This window comes from Natator depressus, chromosome 2 (genome assembly GCF_965152275.1).
Source record: "Natator depressus isolate rNatDep1 chromosome 2, rNatDep2.hap1, whole genome shotgun sequence".
Lineage (NCBI taxonomy): Eukaryota > Metazoa > Chordata > Testudines > Cheloniidae > Natator > Natator depressus.
The window spans coordinates 167,019,688-167,038,860 of record NC_134235.1 but is presented as its reverse complement, the minus strand read 5'-3'; the positions used below and the strand labels follow the sequence as shown (position 1 = coordinate 167,038,860).

Genomic DNA, 19,173 nt, shown 5'->3' with positions numbered 1-19,173 from the left:
AACTGTATCCTTCAACAACAGTGCAGGAGTTGACCATCTCCCTGTGTTGGCAGTGGTCTATGATTAGCAACACCACATTTTGCAACACTCTCTTTGCTAATCTGGGACTGACCGGTATAGGGAAACGCTGAGGAAAGAAACTATTTCTAACCTGTTCCATAACTCTTGTTCTTCAAGATGTGCTGCACATGTCCATTCCACTTCAGGCATGTGTGCGCCCAGTACGCTGTTGGAGATTGTTCCGTCAGCGATGCCCATTGAGATGGTGCATGTGCCCGCTGCTGCGCGATGGTATAAAGGGCAGAACCACTGCTGACTTCCCTCATTTCATTCTTACTGGACAGAATCCAATATAGAGGGGAAGGAGGACGGGTCATGGAATGAGATGTACATCATGTCTCAAACAACAGTTACGGAACAGATTAGTAACCATTTCTGCAAGTGACTGCACATGCCCATTCCGCTTCAGGTGACACTCAAGCAGGTCAAGCCAGAGTAGGATGGGAGTCTACTTGAACAACACTTAAAGGACCACACGTGCAAATCTGGCATCATCTCTACATTGCTGAGAGATATCCTAGCGTGAGGCAGAAGTATGGACTGAAGACCACAATGAGGTTTTACAAATTTCTAGGATAGTCACTGGAGCTAAAACGGTTGCAAAGGCTGTATGTGATTTTGTTGAATGTATTAATACTCTGCTTGGTGGAGCTACACTGGCCAATTCATAGCATAAGCATATATAGGGGGATATCCAGGATGAGACTCTTTGAGAACAGAGTGGAAGTCGCTTCATCCTGTCTGCAATTGCTGCAAATAATTGTGAGGACAATCTAAACTGCTTAAACACCACAAATGATCTAACACCTGTGGAGTCTCTCCTCATCCTTGAGCATGAGGCTTTGGGAAGAAAGAGGGGAGATATACTGCTTAATTGATGTGGTAGTCAAACACGACTTCGGTGAGAAATTTTGAACGAAGGCATAGGTAAACTTTATCCTTGTAGAAGACGATATACAGAGGTTCATATGCTAGAGCATGTAATCTGCCTGCTTTTCTGGCTGAAGTGATTACCAACAAAAAGGCTACCTTGATCAAGAGATGTAGCAACAATCAGGTAGCTAAAGGTTTAAATGCAGGACCATTAGCTTTGTCAACACTAAACTACTGGAAAAACCCACAGAGGAACAGGATCTTCTACCTGGGGATATAAATAGTAGAGAGACCCCTTTCAAAAATCTGATTAACATGAGACTGGGCAAGAGGGGCTGGGGGGAGAGAGAAGAAGAGGAGGGAGAATGACTGTCCATCAGTGAATGGAAAACCAAGATAGCTGCTAGGTTGACTTTGATGGAATTAGTTGCCAGACCATGTTGTTTCAGGTGTAACTGACTGTCCAGAACACGATGCATGGGAGCTCAGACTGGAGAAACCCCTTTTTCTTGGGACGAGATGGAAAATGTCTTCCAATTTTCCAACGAAGTATATCTAGTGTATAGTTTTTCTACTATTTAAAAGTACATCTTGAATTCCCTTTGAGCAAGCCTCCTCTTGAGGCATTAGCCATGGAGCATTCAGGCTGGGAGATGAGGGCCTGTAGGTTGGGGTGGAGGAGATGACCATGGTCCTGAGGGTAGTGTCAACAGAGCTGTCTGAGAGGATCAGCAGAGTAGGAAAACAATATTTCCAAGGCCATACTGGAGTTAGAAATATGACTCAAGCACGGTCTGGAGTGATTTCAACAACACCTCTGGGCAAGAGCGGAACTAGAGGAAATGTGTCCAGGAGCGTGACCATCCAGGGCAACAGGACATCATCTTTTGAGAGACTCTGGGCTGTGACCTGTGTGATGGCCCTTCCTGTTGATCTTTGTTTCAAGCAGGTCTATTTGGGGAGTCCCACATCGTTGGAAAATGAATCTGGCAATGTCTGGGCAGACAGACCACTTGTGGTGACTAGTGAAAGATCTGCTTAATCAGTCTACCAGTTTACCCTGGACACCAGGAAAGTGAGAGGCTTTGAAGTGGACTGAGATGGTGCTACAGAAATCCCACATCCTCACTGCCTCGTGGCATAGCAGACAACTGGGCTTGTCCTTGCCTGTTCCCACAGAACATGGCCACTATGTTGTCCGTAAGTACACCTCTACCCCAATATAACGTGACCCGATATAAAGCGGGTTTGCATACAACGTGGTAGCTCTGACACGCTGCTCTGAGCAGCGTGTTAAGGGTACCAGGCCGGGGCCAAGGGTTTGGATAAAGGGCTTAGAGTCTTGGGGGCGGTCAGGGGCTCCCCATACACAGGGTCTGGGAAGCAGGAGCTGTGGGGGGGGGCACTTTTGGGGGCCCCACAGTCCCAGAGTGGCCCGGGGAACTAGCGGGAGACCGGGAGCAGCCCGCTCCGCTTCCCTCACCCCGGCCCAGCCATGTCGCTCGGGGGAGGGGGCTTGAGGGAAGGGACCCCTCCTTGCACTCACCGGCAGTGGTGGAAGCAGAGCAGCCCAGCCCGTTCCACTCTGCCAGCTCCCAGCCGCGGTGCTCTACTTCCCACCACCGGTGAGTGCAACATGGCTGGGGCCGGGGCAAGGAAAGCGGAGAAGGCTGGGGCCGCGTCACTCCCCTTCCCGCCGCCGGTGAGTGCGGAGGGCGTCCTTTCCCCAACCTACCCGCACCCACCGGTGGCGGGAAGCGGAGCAGCCCGGCCCCAGCCCACTCTACTCTGCCAGCTCCCAGCCACGGCACTCCGCTTCCCGCTGCAGGTGAGTACGGGGGGTATCCTTTCCCCAACCTCCCTGCACTCACCGTCGGTGGGAACCGGAGCGCCGCAGCAGGGAGGTGGCGGAGTGGAGCGGGCTGGGGACGCGTTGCTCCGCTTCCCGCCGCTGCCGGTGAGTGCCTGTCAGGGGGCGGGGGGTGTGGATAGGGGTCGGAGCAGTCAGGGGACAGGAGGGGTTGCGTAGGCGGTGGGGTCCTGGGGGTGATTAGGGATGGGGGTCTCTGGAGGGAGTGTCAGGAAACTAGGAACGGGGGGCCCAAAGCAAGTTCAATATAACGCGGTGAGATTTTTTGTCTCCCAAGGATCACGTTATATCGGGGTAGAAGTGTATGGCAAGGATTTCTTTCCTTGATATGGGGAAGAAAGGCTTTATGAGTTAGCTGAATGGCCCTTAATTCTCGGACATTGCATCTCCAGAGACCTGAGGTGAGACCCCAAGCAAGGGCAGAAGCGTATATAACTACGGTCAAAGCCAGCTATGGAGGAGCAAATGGCACTCCATACACACATGAATGGTTTTTCCACGAGTTTAGAGGTCAAGACTTGTGCGTGTACTCAAACTACTATGTCTAGAGGATGACAAACTGGAGAGTGCACCGATGCTAACCACCCTTGCAGCTTTCAAGACGAACCACATAAGTGCATGAAGCCATATGCCCCAGAAGCCTGAGGCAATTTTGTTGTCATAGGATGGGCCCTCAGATTTAAAGCAACGGGACAGCAGAGTCTGGAATCTCACCTGTGGAAGAAAGGCCTTGGCTTCCAGAGAGTCCAAGACAGCTCCTATAAACTTCCATCTTTCATACAGGTGACAGGATTGACTTCTCCATGTTGCTAAGCAACCCAGAGTGTTGAAGGTGGATTGGAGGAGAGATAGTGGACAGCACCACAACTTTAGATCAGCCTCTCACCAACCAGTCATCCAGGTAGGAAAAACACCTGAACTCCTGATTTCCTCAGGAACGCTGCCATGACTGCCATGCACTTTCTGAAAACATATGGAGCTGCAGACAGACCAAATGATAGTACTGCAAACTGGTAGTGAGATTGGTTGACCATGAATCTGAGGAACGTCCTGTGGCTTTGACGTATTGCTACTTGGAAATTTGCATCTTTTAAGTCAAAGACAGCATACAAGTCTCCAGGGAGAGATAATGGAAGCCAGCATGACAATGCAAAAAACTATTTTCTTCAGATATCTGTTTAGCTGTCACAAGTCTAATATGGTCTGAGACCTCCTTTTGAGATCAGGAAACAGCGGGAACAAAACCCTGTTCCTCTGAATTGCTGAGAAACTTCCTCTATGGCTTCCAACTAGAGCAGTGGTCTCCAAAGTGGGGTGCGTGGCAGGAGGAGTGTCGCCGACACGGCGGCAGCTTGGCTTTCCCGGACCTTTGATTCTTTGGTGGCACGCCAGCGGCAGCTCGGCTCTCCCCGCTCCGTCTTCGGCGGCAGCTTTTTTTTTTTTTTTTTTGCGCTTTCCTAGAGCTAGCCCTGGGGGTGCGCGATTCAAAAAGTTTGGAGACCACTGAACTAGAGGAGAGACTGCATCTTCTGAAGGAGAAGTTCTTTGTGAGACTGGTCCCTGAAAAAGGATTGGGAAGGTGGTGCGATGGGGAGACCGAAATAAACTGACGCTTGTATCCCAATTCAACCATGCTTAAGACACGCTGATCTGTAGTGATGCAAGACCAAGCACTTAGATAGTGGGACAGGAGGAGGAAAAACAGTCCTTGACAAACACACCAAAATGTTTGCTTAGAACCCCCAGGCTGCCTGCACAAACTGGGTAGTAGTGCAGAAGAGTATGTGTGTGGTGGGGTGCGGAGGTGGGGGGGAAGAGAGAGGGTGTCTCCCCTCCTAAAACTTCTGCCCTTTTTCTTAACTAGGTTCTGGTGGCAAGCTGTAAATGATGGAAAGCGGTATGCCTGCTGAGGGCAAAACTGATGCTTTTTTAGTACAGGTCTATAAATGCCCTAACATGTGAGTGTAGCCCTGGAGTCCTTGAGACTATTCAGCTTGTCATCAGTCTGCCTAGAGAACAGCGACGGCCCCTCAAAGGGAAGAGACAGAATGGCTGGTTGAACCTCTTGAGGAAGACATGATGACTTGAGCCACTAACATCTGTGAATTGAAACAGCCACTGCCGTGGCTCTGGCTGCAGAATCAGCAGCATCCAAAACCTCCTGAAGTGAGGTCCTGGGCACCAACTTACTCTCGTCCAACATAGAAAGGAACTCTTGCCTCTTGTCCTCTGGCAATCTGTCCTTAAACTTTCAGATATTGTCTCAGAGGTAGAAATCATAGCAATGCCTACTGATTAGCAATCCTGAGCTGCAAGCTAGCTGTTCAATAAAATTTTCTGCCAATGAAATCAAGTTTTTTTGTGTCATTTGTTTTGGGGTAGATGTCTGGCAGTCTCCAAATGGCAGCTGAAACCGCCACTGATGCCAGAGGGGAGGGGGTGAATCAATGTTCAACACCTGTGAGAGGACATAATACCTGCACCTCAGCCTTTTGCTGTGTGGGAAAAGAAGATGGAGTCTATCAGAGCACTTTGGCAGTCTCCAGAATAGCTTAATTAAATGGAAGCACCATCTGAGCAGGTCCTACGGCAGCTAAAATGTCAATCAGCCTGAGACCTCTCTCTAACAACTTCCATCTGGATATCCAAAGCATAAGTCACTCTCTTTAAAGGGTCCTGATGGACTCTATAATCATCGGTGGAGGCAAGGTGATGAAGAGGCTGAAGCCAAGGATGGATGTGCCCAGGAGGTGCGCAGCAGGAGGAGCGTCGCCAGCAAGGCTGCGGCAACTCTTCTACCTTTGATTCTGCGGTGGCAGGAGGAGCGCGCCTGCGGCAGCTCTTCCACTTTTTTTCCTTTTCTTTGGCAGCATGCCTGTGTCAAATTTTTTTTTTCCTGGGGGCGTGCAATCAAAAAGTTTGGAGACCACTGTTCTGGATGAAGTAGAATAGGGAGGGTAAGGAGATGAGCTGGAGGCAAGCAGAAACCCCCAAGTGTGCCAGAACTGCCACTGGTAAAGGCCAGGAGCCCAGTTTCTTCCAGCCTCAAGTGGGTGGCCAAGATGGAGCCTCTGGTGGGTGCCAGAAGTGGTAACCACTCAGAAGGGAATGGTGAGGCACATGATCCACTGCAACATGTGTAAACCAACCTCCAAAGATAAATCAGCTTCCTCTGGCCAAATCGGGGTGGGCGAGTAGTCACTTCTGTTTGGCCAGGGATCAGTGTCTGGAGCCCAAAGAAGACAGTATCGGAGAGATCATCAACAGCTTCCCTCTGGATGGCACTGTATAATGAGGTACATGGGTAAAGGGAGGTGCCTGGACCCCTGCTGGTGCTTGGGAATGGGTATGAGGGAAAGAGAGCTCCCTACCAGGCTCTGCGCAACTCCCCCCAAAGCGGCCTGCCTGTCCCTGCAGAGCTGAGGGACTGCCCCGGAGGGGCAGGGAGGAACAGGACAGGAGGAGACAGAAGCCCAAAGACCATCTCCTGGGCTGCTTCAGCACAGAAGTGAGGGTGTACCACCCTCATTTCTGTGCTGCCTCTAGAGGTGGATCTGATCTAACTACCAAGAGCAGCCATGCAGGGGAAGGACAAATCCTGACCCTCCCCAGTGTGGCTGGACTAGCAGCTCGGAGCCCCAGGCTCCCAGAAGCAGGGAAGATCATATTTCACAAGGGAGGGCTGATTTCATGGTCCGTGACATGTTTTTCACAGCCGTGAAATTGGTAAAGCCCTACTTATGACTAGAAGAACCTAACACTAGAACTATGGTTAAAACCAAAACCAACTATATACAAAATAGACAATTTAAGAAAAACCTGCAGTAGCAAGATAACATGCTCCGACAACCATCATGAGCAGTGAAGGAACTGAGCAGAATCAGGGGCAGCACAGTGGCACGAGGCAGCAGAATGCACATATGCTGCCTCAGTGCGTACCACTAGGGGAAAAGTTTTCAACAGTGCACTAAACATGCACACACCTGAAGTGGAACAGACATGTGCAATCACTAGAAGAAATAAAGTTGTTAACTTCACTGAGCACAAACACAAATATAAATCTGAACATCTTCCATTTATTGAGCAAATAAAGGCAGGAAAAACTGCTACAATAATAAAGGTTTTTCAAATCTACTGGATTGACATACCCATTCTGTTGCCATCTCGGTTTTTCTGTTTTTCATCTTGCTCATCAGAATTGTCGTCGCCATCATCATCATCTTCATCATCACTATATTGACCAAGTGCATTTACCAGCTCTACAAATATCTCATCATTGATAAATCCACATTCTGAAATTCAGCAAGATCGGAAGTAAAGCAAAAAAACACAAGGGAAGTGCAAACGAAGTATTTATTTCTACCCCATATTTCAGTTGTTTTTTTTAAAACTATGGCTACACATTTAGTTATCAGATCCTGTGCTCAGAGCACATTACAATCCGTAAATTCAGTACAAGACAGGAGGGGCTGAACAGGAGGATGAATGAGAATCAACAATTTCTTATCTGTTAATTTTGAGGGACTTTTCCCAAATCACTCTATGGCGGCCAAGAGAGGGAATATAAATCCTTCTACCAGCAAATAGGAACAGAAAAATAAAGCTCTAGTAATAATCACACTTCCTACAAGACAAAGGGGACTGGGCTGGCTGGGGTACTGGTCACTTTGTGCCATACTGGCAATGAGGAGAGAAGTGGTTGGTAGTTTGCTGCTATCCTCTCCCTAATCATCCACACCACCTACCTAGGAAGCATGCCAGAGGAATTCATTCATACACAGTAAAGGCAAGTGAAATGCCAAAGAGTGTAACTCCCCATCTCCTGGCTCAATCTGGTTATGCCATTGTGGCCTACAATTCAGAAGTCTAGTCAAAAGGGACAGGATGATGATTGGATTCTCCTTGAAATGTTTCACCACTTATCTAATATCAAACCCAGCTATTACAATGATTAACTGTATGCTCTGGGCAACAAAGTTAACCTCGCTATTTCGCTCTCAGGACTGGTGTGAGGATTTAGTTTATATTTTCAAAGAAATGCATAAATATTAATCCATGTACAAAAGCTAAGTATGATTGTTATACTCACTATTTGACATGGCTTAGGCGGATGACAGAGAATACTAAACAGTAATTAGTATTAGTAAATAGTAAGTCCTCAGGAATCATACTTCAGTTTTGATATTTAACTTATAAATAAAAATATATAATAAAGCTGACTGCTACATAAGCAGCTGTTAATCATGTTTAGGTAGGAAGAAATGACAGATATACATGGTGTGTTGGACTCACCTCTGTCTCCATGTACTTTTCCATCATAGTTCTTGATCAGTTCTTCAATAAAGGTTCCATCCTGGTCAAGTACTTCATCTCCCATGTAAGGAATGTTATGTAAAACCGTTTCATCCTCTACCTAAAAGTAATGTGGAAAGGTTTATGATTACAATAAAAGCAAAGATATTCTCTCAGGGAGAACAAGAAAAAATTTTGATGAGTCCCCCATTTCAGAAGTGCCACTGCCCCAAACCTGCAATGAGATGTGGCATTCCATATAATCACAATCATTCTGAAATAAAGTCACTTTCTTCTGTAATAGAAGACTCACACGAGCAGTTATTGATGCATTTCTATAGTGGAATTACTATTCCACTATAACCATTCTGGTCAATTTCCCTCCATGTAGACAAGCCCTTATCCTCAACAGGATACTCATTATGTTAACAGATAACCTGTTGTCTAAAATGGATTAAATATTTGTTGATAATAATGCCTTTACAATTATTTAATTTAAATACAATAGGTGTAACTTAATTCTGGCTTTCAGGGATAGAGGGTTGATGTTTCGTTTTTGTAGAGAAAAACATTTAGTTGTGGGTTGAGTTTTCTTGTAGATTAGCTGCTGATTTTATCTGGATTAAAATTACTTCTAATAATAAGATCAGTCAGCTTGATGCACATACAGTAATTAGTATATTTTGTATTTTTTTATTCTAAATAAAAATGGTTGCCTTCAGTGCACTAAACTAACATGAAAAAGGATGACTGATTATATGTAAATAGTTGTGTACAGTGTCAAAAGTGCAGTTTCCTAAGTAATTTAAATGTCTGTTCATAATATAAGTAGTCCGATCATACAATAAATCCTGGATCTCAGAGAATTAACATCACTTAATGGAGACTGACAGTAGATTATGCAAGAATAATCAATAATTCATTACGACTTCCTTCTGGACACATCAGGCATTAGTCCTAATTTCTAAAAACTTAGTTCAAATGTGATTTAGGTCAAAATCTAGACCTTAACTGACATCTGTCCTAAATACAAAGCCATTGTACATCATCAGGATTTCTATTCTGGCGAGGCCAAGGACTGGAATATCCTTAACTTTGCAATACCCATGTTATGGAACTCTAGAAGATTTAGGTGCGAAAGGTTGAGTCTATGGCCAGTGTTATTACTGTCTCTTTTGACTTGAGCATTAACACTCACCAAGTGTAAATCACAAATATCTTTAAAATGTCCTGTTTCTAAAAATGAAACAGTACTAAAACTTTTGTCTGCTCACAAAAACCTGCCATCCAGTCACCTTTGTAATATTCAACCTTTTCTTTATAAGTTTTTCAAGTTTATGAAATAACTGGTAAAAAATGAAAGAGGCAGTTGGGTAGAGCAAGAAAAGAGAACTGATGTGAAGCAGTGTAGAAAGAAATATTTCAGGTATTTTATACAGATCTGAATATTAAAACAAATGGAATAGATTTCTATTCTTTTGGATATACTAGTTTATTGGTTTCCACTTAAACTGTAATTTATCTAACCAAATGCACACAGTTTCTACTTTTTAACTTACTTTAACAGATATTGCAACTCCAGGCAGCATCTTTGGCGACAACTGTATTAAATGTATGAATGGTTTATGTATAATTGTTACTCCATGTATAATGTGTTAACACAGCTCCTCCAGGAACGAAAATATGGTGAGTCACTGAGACTAACCAACTCCAGAGAAGTTCCAACCCTTTAGGTAGTTTGCATATTCAGGATCAGGCTGGGTTTGCCAGCGACTGGGAGAGAGAGAAAAGGCTTCTGATATAAAAAGGATGAGCTTGGACTGGCTCATGGCCTTCATTTTGATTCAGCAGATGGACATCACTCTCTGTCCAAAGGGAGGCCCCAACCCTTGCTAACGAGTTAGAAGGAATGTTGGCCTATCAGACTCCCCATATGGAAGATGGGTGGTTTCTGGTATGTTTAATGTGGATTTAAATTTCTTTTTTCTCTGTAATGCTTTTGCCCTATGAATAAATGTGCTTGCTTAGAAGAGCTGTATGGTCACTGGGAAAAACACTATCAATCGTCCTCTGAAAGAAAGCAGTGCAGGAGCTGGCCTTTAACCAGACTGGCTTGCTGGAGATATCACAGTGGATGGCAGGTCTGTGTAATCATAAAAACCCTGTCAGAAGGGAGTGGGAGAAAGGTTCCTACCAAGAGATGGAGACAGGGCAGACCTGAGTGGCATTCCTGGAGTGGACCACAGATGCAGGAATACAGGGGCAGTTAACCTGAAACTGTGACACTTACCATAAAATTTTGTTGAAGGGGAGACCAAGAATACATTATAGGCACTGAAGCAACAGCATTCAGAGTCTTGAGCGGGATGACTTGTTTTGGAAAATCTAAATCACTGGTAACAGAGCACTGAAATGAGAGGTAGAAATTACACTTCTCTCCTGGTAGCAATTTTGGTAACAAAATACAAAATGTATCAAATTTAAACCATCTCAGAATTAGATAAGTCTGCCTTTGGAAAAATACATCAATTTTTAGGTGGTAGCATTAGGAATAGGTTTAACAAGCAAGAGACAAATTATTTTGTTCGCAGAATATTTGTTAATAGTTTCCATAGCATGGTGTTCTTTTTTTACTATCACATACAATGATATCCAGGCTCTCATGTACCATTACACTCAGCCTACTTAACCAAATGCAATGATGTTTTTCTGTTATCTAAAACACAGATTTAGTACTTGATGATAAATTGTCTTATCTGGTGTTTATAGTGTATTAACTAGTTGTCTGGGAGACAAAGAAGATTCCTCCAAGCTTCACATTAATGCACCGCTAAGATCAAGAAAGAATTTCTTTTTAGAAAGTTGATATGGTGATCCTTTAATATCAGAAAGTCTACTTCAACAAGTTATCACTTCAACTTGTCTGTAAGTCTTGACCTCCACTATTTCCTATCCTATCCTAAAACCTTTGACCATGTATATTGTGTGCAGGACAACAGTAAAGTGAAATTTACTCTAATAATGAACTCTGAGCTGTCAAACAGTGCTTTCAATATGACATTATTTTACGATTCACTTTTTTGCAGACCTAGAACAGGAAGGAAGAGAAATCACAAAAAGGTGAGAGAGGACAGAACATTCAAAATGTGAAATGAGAAATGGTTTTAAAAACTGAAACATTTGGACAATTCATAAATGTGGTTAGTCCTAGAGTAATCCATAAACATTCTAACCCAGCGCCTGAAAAATTCACTAGCTCTTATAACTGGGGGCACCTACAAAACCAATTTCTGTAGGTTCTATTTTTAAAATTTCTAAGCCCTTATATTTGCGAAGATAACCTTCCCAATTATAAGCAGAGGTGGTAACAGTGCCTATACTTAAGGCTGCTCAACACTTTCACTTTGGGAATCTTGTTTAGAGTTGCTTATAACTTTACCAAAAACTTTAACCATTCAGGCTGAATTTTTTCATGCCAGGTATCTGCTTGGCTGAAGAGTAGTTATTGTTTTCTTTTGGTTTTTTTTTAGTTTCAGCTCAAACAATTCAGCCATTTCTCAGAACGCATTTAGGGAAAAAGCACATTGATGTGCCTATGTTCAATACTTTTTTTTTTTTTTTTTAAACTTTCCTTGAGAAGCTCTAACACCTCCCTGGTTTGGAGCCACAAGTTGACGTTCAGCAAGGATGGGAGGGAAGAGATTCCGTTGGGTCACTGTATGACATGTACAATACATAGAAGACCTCACATTATATAAAATCACACACTAAATAACTATGTTTAAAAATAATATTAAGGTTACAAAGTCAAGCTATCAAGAGTTAGGAAATGCCAGAATTAAGTTTGTCCATAAAATCTTAATTCAGTGCTCTTGTACATATGTATTCTGATACCATCTTTTCTTATACAATCATATTTTTTTTGCACAGGATACCTCCCTTATTCGGTGTATAGGATGGACCATTCTCCTTAAATAGATAACTATTCAATATTTTATTATATCTTCATTGTTTAATGTGAGGCCCCATGCGTTATTTACTGCACACTATTCAAACACTTCTCTGAAAACAGAATTATTAATTTCCTCTTAGGCTTTTCTACGGCACACATCACTATATTGTCTATATATATATATATTATATATTATATATATATATATATAATGTTAAAAAGACCAACTGACTTCAGTTGCAGCTGCAAGTGCTCAGCACTTCTGCAAATCAAACCCCAGGATCTCAAGCTGGGTTTCCAGAAAATGTGGCACCACATAGGAACTTTGCAGCACAGGCAGGGACAGAATTCAGAGCAGCATTCAACTGTTTGAACCATGAAACCATCCTCTCTCCTCCTGCACATCCCTGTCTCTGTCAGTATACACCTTGCAACTTCTGCAATAAGTGAGACAGATCCTACAGACGACAGCCTTCTCCTTCACTACACAACCTCGATTCATCCTCAGAGCAAGTCTGTCCCGTACATTGAATGAGGCAGGGGTTCTGGAAAAAATAGTATGGGATCATGCAAGTAAAGACTGCATCATAATGCATATGCAAAAAAGGAATCGAATGAACCTTGTATGGAAAAATTTACTTCTGCCATTTCCCCAACTCTTGAGTATTTGACTTCACAACTTTATTCATACTAAACACATTAAGAGAATGTTACAGTGGGCAAACTACTCCACCTGGGTATGCAGACAGATAGCTACAGTACCTTTGTTCCTGTACTGCTTTGACAGGAGCAATGTGAAATTAACAAGACACTGATCAGTTTCACCAAATGTTTTTCAGAAGTCTTTATGCTGCTGCAGGGGACAGTAGTGGACCTCTATTCCCATCAGAGTACCGAGGAAGATTTAGAGGAAGGGGAGACAGAAAGCTTTCTTCCTTCCAAAAGCCAGCAAGGTAGGCTTCAAATTTCCAAAGACACCTTAACTTGGAAGACTATCTGTTGTATTAGTCTCTGGCTAGTTGGTGTCTTTAGAAATTTGATTTAGATTTAGTTCTTTGACTAGTAGCTCTCTAGCAATTTTTTCATGACATAATTTAAGTCTAGAAAGTATGCAAAGTTATAAATGATTTTGTCCTTTAAAAAAAATGAATATAACTAAAAATCTCAAGGTAACATTATGTTTATGCAAAGTTAAGAACAAAGTCAATATTTTAAATTCCCTTTATGATCCTGTGTGATACTTTGCCTGCTTTTGAACTCAGTTCAATAATAATTAAAAAAGGGAATTACGTTTGTAGGAGTGGCTCTGGTCAATGCCACTCAATAGTCTAGTCACTGGAGGCAACTGAAAACCAAGGTCTGTGGCTCTACAGAAACAGAGGAGTCTCACCTATGATACTTGCAACCCACACTGAGTGTGTTACCGTCATGAAAACTGCACACAAGATATCAAGTCTCCAGCCAATGTATTTGAGACTAAAATAAATATTTAAATTTATTTTAAAAGGATTCAGATACTATTTTCCTGTCTTAATCCTCCTATTATAAATTATGGCAATTTTTAAATCAAGCACTGAAAGTAGAGTTCTTTTGAGAGTCCTTTATGAGACAAACTGGATTAGAATGCAATAATCAATTCACTGATTCAGACAGGAAATTAACATAAAATTCCCCTTTCATCAAGAAGGCAATTCAAGCTAGCAAGTCAAAATTTGATATATTCAAATCGTAACTCTGAAGGTGAAATTTGGCCCTTTTCCTCCAAAGAACTGAAAAATTGATGCATGACCCTTACCTAACAATTTTTGTTTTCAGCATTTGTTAAAACTACTGTCAAAAGCTCTGATCCTGTATGTATGTGAGTGTAGCCCATGCAAGTATGGAGCCCCACTGACTTCAGTGTGGCTTTGCCTGTGTGCATTGTTTTGTAGGACTGGAGCCAGTCATCTGTTTTCCATTTTTGCTTGCAGGACTACTTTCATAAGAGAGGAGTAGAAGGAACACTAAGACACATGGGATGGAAATAGTTTAAAAAAGAAGACAAATGGAAGATACATATATTTATGGCTAAAAGTACAAATTGTATAAAAAGTTCCCTTTTAAAAATTTCAGATTTTCTGTTATTTTTTGCCCCTTAATAAAAAGTCATCCCCCTCCCAAAACACAGAAGATTTGTCAATTAAATTCATTTTGTTTATGGCAAGCCCTTCTCAATTTGATGAGTAGGAAAACACTTTCCTTGTCATCAGATCATTTCACACCAAAAAGTCAGTCTACCACCGGAAGCTAAAGTAGTTTAAGTGTGCTGACATTAGGGTTTTGCACCAGTTTAAGAACAGATTTAAAAATTTTATTAAAGCGAACGTTAAAATTATATACTACACAGGTTGAGAAAAGAGTGTCTGTATATCTGGGTATAGCGTTTAAATTATCCACAAATACAAAGTTTGTTTTTAAAGTCATAAGATACATATAGTGTATAATCAGCAGTATCCCAAATTTGGTGAGTAAATTTAAGAATACAGTTTAGATATTAGCATCTAAGTATTCGGGTACATCACTCACAAAAAGTTATAGAGAGAGTTGGTTATGGAAAGCACATATATTAATCAATGAGTGAAGACTGTCCCTCAGTAATTGAGAATTTAGGGTAGGCTGCCCATTTAGAAAATACAATCCACGAGGAAAGTATTTCAGTTACTTTCCGCAGTTTAAACTACATCCATTTTCAACCTGCTTAGTTAAGCCAGTGCAACTTTTCTAGTATAAGCGAGGCCTATGCAAACTAATCTGTTCACTATTTTCATGCATGTTCTTTTATGAAGTGAGGGCCTGATCCAGCTGCCATTTAAGGCAACAGAAGTTTTTCCATTGACATTAGTGGCAGCTAGATCAGACCCCAAGTGCCCATGAGACAAGGCCTCATTAAAGAATTGTAACATGTGACCTAAGCATTTTCTGCAGCAAAAAGTCTTAATTTTGTGCACATCTGGATCTTAACTAAGTAGCATTTTATTGATTTCTTCTTAGTAAGCATCTGATAGGAGTAATAATCAATAATTCCTAGAAAGGTGCTAGGGCCTCATATGAAAAGAGAACATTAGTGGCTAACACATGATCTGCCAGCCGATTTTTCACCAGTAAAACCAAAATGTGCTGACAACTTTGTAACTAGAATTACCACAACACGTTAACCAACCTCCCTGGTCCCACGCAATGAGCTCACAGAAGTCATGATGTGTACAGGCTGTATCCTACGTTGTTTCCATTCTTGATTTAAGATTTCTGTTCTTTCCAGTATCTTCTGACGATTAGAATTAAACATACTCTAAGAGTGAAAGAGAATTGTGACTGTTGCAAGCAAATTAAGAAACAAGTCAAAATTAATTTAATAACCTCTTCAAGTACTCTCAGGTCTATTTTATTAACAAAGCATACATCTTTGAAAACACTAACTGCACTTAAGCAGCACCATAATACACAAAATGAACACAAATTTTATGCTGAAAATTATTTTCAGCATTTCTACCTATTTTGAAAAGTATTTTTCCTCTTAAATATTTAAAAATACAGAATTATGGAACAGTTATTTTTCTTTAAGTAGCCATGTTCACCGGCAAAAAGAGGGGTCCTGTATTTCCATGATTAAACAATACAAATCACAGAAAAACATCATTTCATCATTTCCAGGTGGATTGATTTATATATAAAATCACAAAAATCCTTGACATTAATGCATATGATATAAAAGGCAAACAGACTTAAGGATCCTAGTGCCATGTTTTATTGTAAAGATTACAATTTTTACACATAGCCTATACTACCAACACTATGCTTCATGATCTAATGCTTCCGTTCCCAATAACTCAATTTTAAGTTACTCAGGCTTGATCTCAGCCATGATATGATTTTATTTTTTTAAAGGTGAGAAAGTACAGTCAGTCATTTCTGAATTATGGGAACGTGGAAATAAAAAGGCCAGCCCATCTCTACTGTTTTCCCCCCTACATTAAAGGAATTAAACAAAAATGGAGTGGAAGGGGTGTGATGGAAAAGCTCTGAACTGACTCAATATTGTCTGTGGAGAGGTACGGAGACTATCTGTACTATCCCTCCTTCCTCCTCCTACATGTACGCCATTTCTGAATGTTTGGAGATCTAGTGTTTCATGATGGTGTGGCAGGACAGGGAGAATATGGCCATCCTCCACAGAACCAACTCCCCTAAAAACTGCAAGGATTTTTCAAGCATAAATGAACACTGATCTTTGACATATCCTGACTGAATTAAATCTGTAACTGAATGTATTGCGTAAATGCCTGCCTACAAATTCATAATTCTAATTAGACATTAATACAATTTTTGGCACTTAATAGTTAATGTTAATTGGGATGTGCAACACCTTTTATTTTAAAAAAAAAAGTATATCTTCTCCTTCAGAAAAAAAAATCATATTTTCCAACAAATATATACATAAAATATATTTTGCTAAGTGCAAGATTTCAATTCTAACTTATATTTCAGAAGAAAATACATTCCAATGCCTACCATATAAGATCTTCATGAAGGAGGTACAGGTGACATACCTTAACTTCATCTGCCCGGCGGAACCTCTTGAGCTGCCTCAGTCGCATATATTCTGATTTTACACGCTTCCGCCAACAAACTGGTCCCTTTTCAGATTTCTTTCCGGTCTGACCCATGATTATCCTGTAATCAACAATATCACGTTAAGATTCACTGACCTAGCCACTATAGATAGGATAGTGTCTTATAGATCATTTTACAGTGACTGAGCAGATAGATGGACAATAAAGTAAAGAAAAATCAGACATTTACAGAAAACAGTTAACCTTCCAGGACTTGATCCTGTAAGGTGCTGAACAGTCTGGCCCTAATCCAGTAAAGCAGTTAAGCGTATTTTTAATTTTAAGCATGGGAGCAATTGCACTGGAATTCAATGGGGTTACTCTCGGGCTTACAGTTAAGCACATGCTTAACTGCCATATTGCTCAGTCCTTCCTTACGCAGGAAGCCAATGGAAAAGTTCAGATGCTGAGAAACACTTCACACTGTGAAGTATTGGGAAGTTAAACTTTCTAGTTATAGTTCGTATTTGAGTCTCAAACTGGAATCCACATTACTGTGAATGTCACCAGAAATATGGGAAACCAGAAGAAGATATTTAAACTAGTTACTATTCAGCACTACCATTGCAAAATGTTTTAACTATAAAAGCATTATTGTGTAAACAAGTATTATGGAGGTAAGAGTTTAAAACCGAATAAATTCACAAGATAGACAAAAAAAATTCTCCAAGCTTCCTTTACTATGGTATTTAGATAAACTTGGTCCCAAATCCAGGAAAGGAAATGTATATCATTTATTTACAAACTTTTTCACACAAATATTAACAACCGGACAATGAAAAAAATCTGAGATTCATGTGTGCTTTGTATTAAAAAAACTGCACATTTTGCCAATATACCTACGTAATGGTCTCATAACAATGCCGAACACTTTAAATAGCTGTCACCATTTAAAGTACATTGCACTTCCTGGCTGCCAACAATGCTAGAACTCCTAAAACAAAGCCATTCTCTCAAGACTTGCCTATACGAAAGAAATGAACCACTACAGCCTGCTGTATTTTATCTGAAGTACTTTAACTTTCAGCAGTGCTTTATATTCACAATAACCACTCTGGCTAGCAGAGCTGAAAAAAATCCAGTGGATCAGCGACTGTAGGAAGCTCTTGGGCAAGTGTCAGCAACTTCTGCAGAATCATTTCTAGTTTTTGTGGTTGTGAAGATAACCTTCTACACGTAAACTAAAGACCAGGGCTACACTAAAAAGTTACAGAGTAGCAGCCATGTTAGTCTGTATTCGCAAAAAGAAAAGGAGTACTTGTGGCACCTTAGAGACTAACCAACTTATTTGAGCATAAGCTTTCGTGAGCTACAGCTCGCTTCATCGGATGCTGTAGCTCACGAAAGCTTATGCTCAAATAAATTGGTTAGTCGCTAAGGTGCCACAAATACTCCTTTTCTTTTTACTAAAAAGTTAGGCTGACCCAGCGACGTCACTCAGAGATGTGAAAAATCAACCAGCATTGACAACATCAGATCAACGGAATAATTTGTTTGGCGACCTAGGTAGCACCTCTCGGGGAAGTAGACTAACTACAGTGACGGGAGATCCCGTTGCTTTAATTAGCATCTACACTGAAGCGCTACAGCATTTCTAGTGAAGACATGGCCTGAGTAACCGATGCAGTACTGTCTTCCTTAATCTAGAGACAGATGGTTTTACTGCCTGTGCTGTTTGTCAGAACTTTGCTACACTTCCTGAAACAGTACTGAAAACAGTTTTGTCCAGGTTACACTAATAAAAAAGTTTTCAGGAGTCAAAGAACTGTTTTTGGCAACTGTTCAGTTTCCCAGTATAGACAGAACATGAAGAGTTCAGAGGGACTTTAGGACAATCTCATAAGTAACAACTAGAAAGCTAAAATCAAATAAATCTTAGAATGACTTCTCCTTCATTTATATTTAAAGACTAGTCATATATAAAAGTCTCAAGAAACCTGAAATACCTATTTACACAAAAATCTATTCTGTTCATTATGACATCTATTACTATGCAGGGTATGGAGAAGGAAATATATTAATCTGAAATGTTGTAGATGTGTTAAGCAAAAATGTATGCCTGGGTACATTGTTGGAGAAAGACCAAAAAACACACACAGATAACTTTTTTTTTCATGGGAGTCCAATGATCCCAGAGCGCCAAACTCTCTAAATGAGCTCTCCAGTCTAGATTGGATGCATCTATAGTGACTATAATTGACTGTCAGAAGACTGAAGAACACTACTTTCATAACACTGACAGTGAGTCCACCACACCTGGGATTTCCTTTTCAAATATACTGTTTAAGTTGGGTTTACAGTTCTTTGCCAACCAGTATTGTAAAGACCTCATTCTTGAACAGGAATAAGACTTTATGCACATGGCAGAAATCACAACCCCCTATCAGCATGAGAAAAATTATCATCTGCTATGGAGAATGATGCAGAATGGTGATGGCTGACCATATGTTTACAAATCTTTTCGATGAAAGGAACGC

General features: G+C 41.3%; 1 protein-coding gene across 2 annotated transcripts in view; it reads right to left on the bottom strand.

The window, feature by feature from the left end:
* EZH2 (enhancer of zeste 2 polycomb repressive complex 2 subunit) overlaps positions 1-19,173 on the bottom strand; it is an 84,198-nt gene that overhangs the window by 30,340 nt on the left and 34,685 nt on the right. For both annotated transcript variants that reach the window (XM_074945267.1, XM_074945268.1), the window contains 5 exons: positions 16,634-16,757; positions 15,247-15,375; positions 10,386-10,502; positions 8,096-8,216; positions 6,952-7,095 (listed from right to left, as the gene is read on the bottom strand). In XM_074945267.1, coding sequence (XP_074801368.1) covers positions 6,952-7,095; positions 8,096-8,216; positions 10,386-10,502; positions 15,247-15,375; positions 16,634-16,757 — 635 coding nt within the window. The remainder of the gene's footprint in view (positions 1-6,951; positions 7,096-8,095; positions 8,217-10,385; positions 10,503-15,246; positions 15,376-16,633; positions 16,758-19,173) is intronic.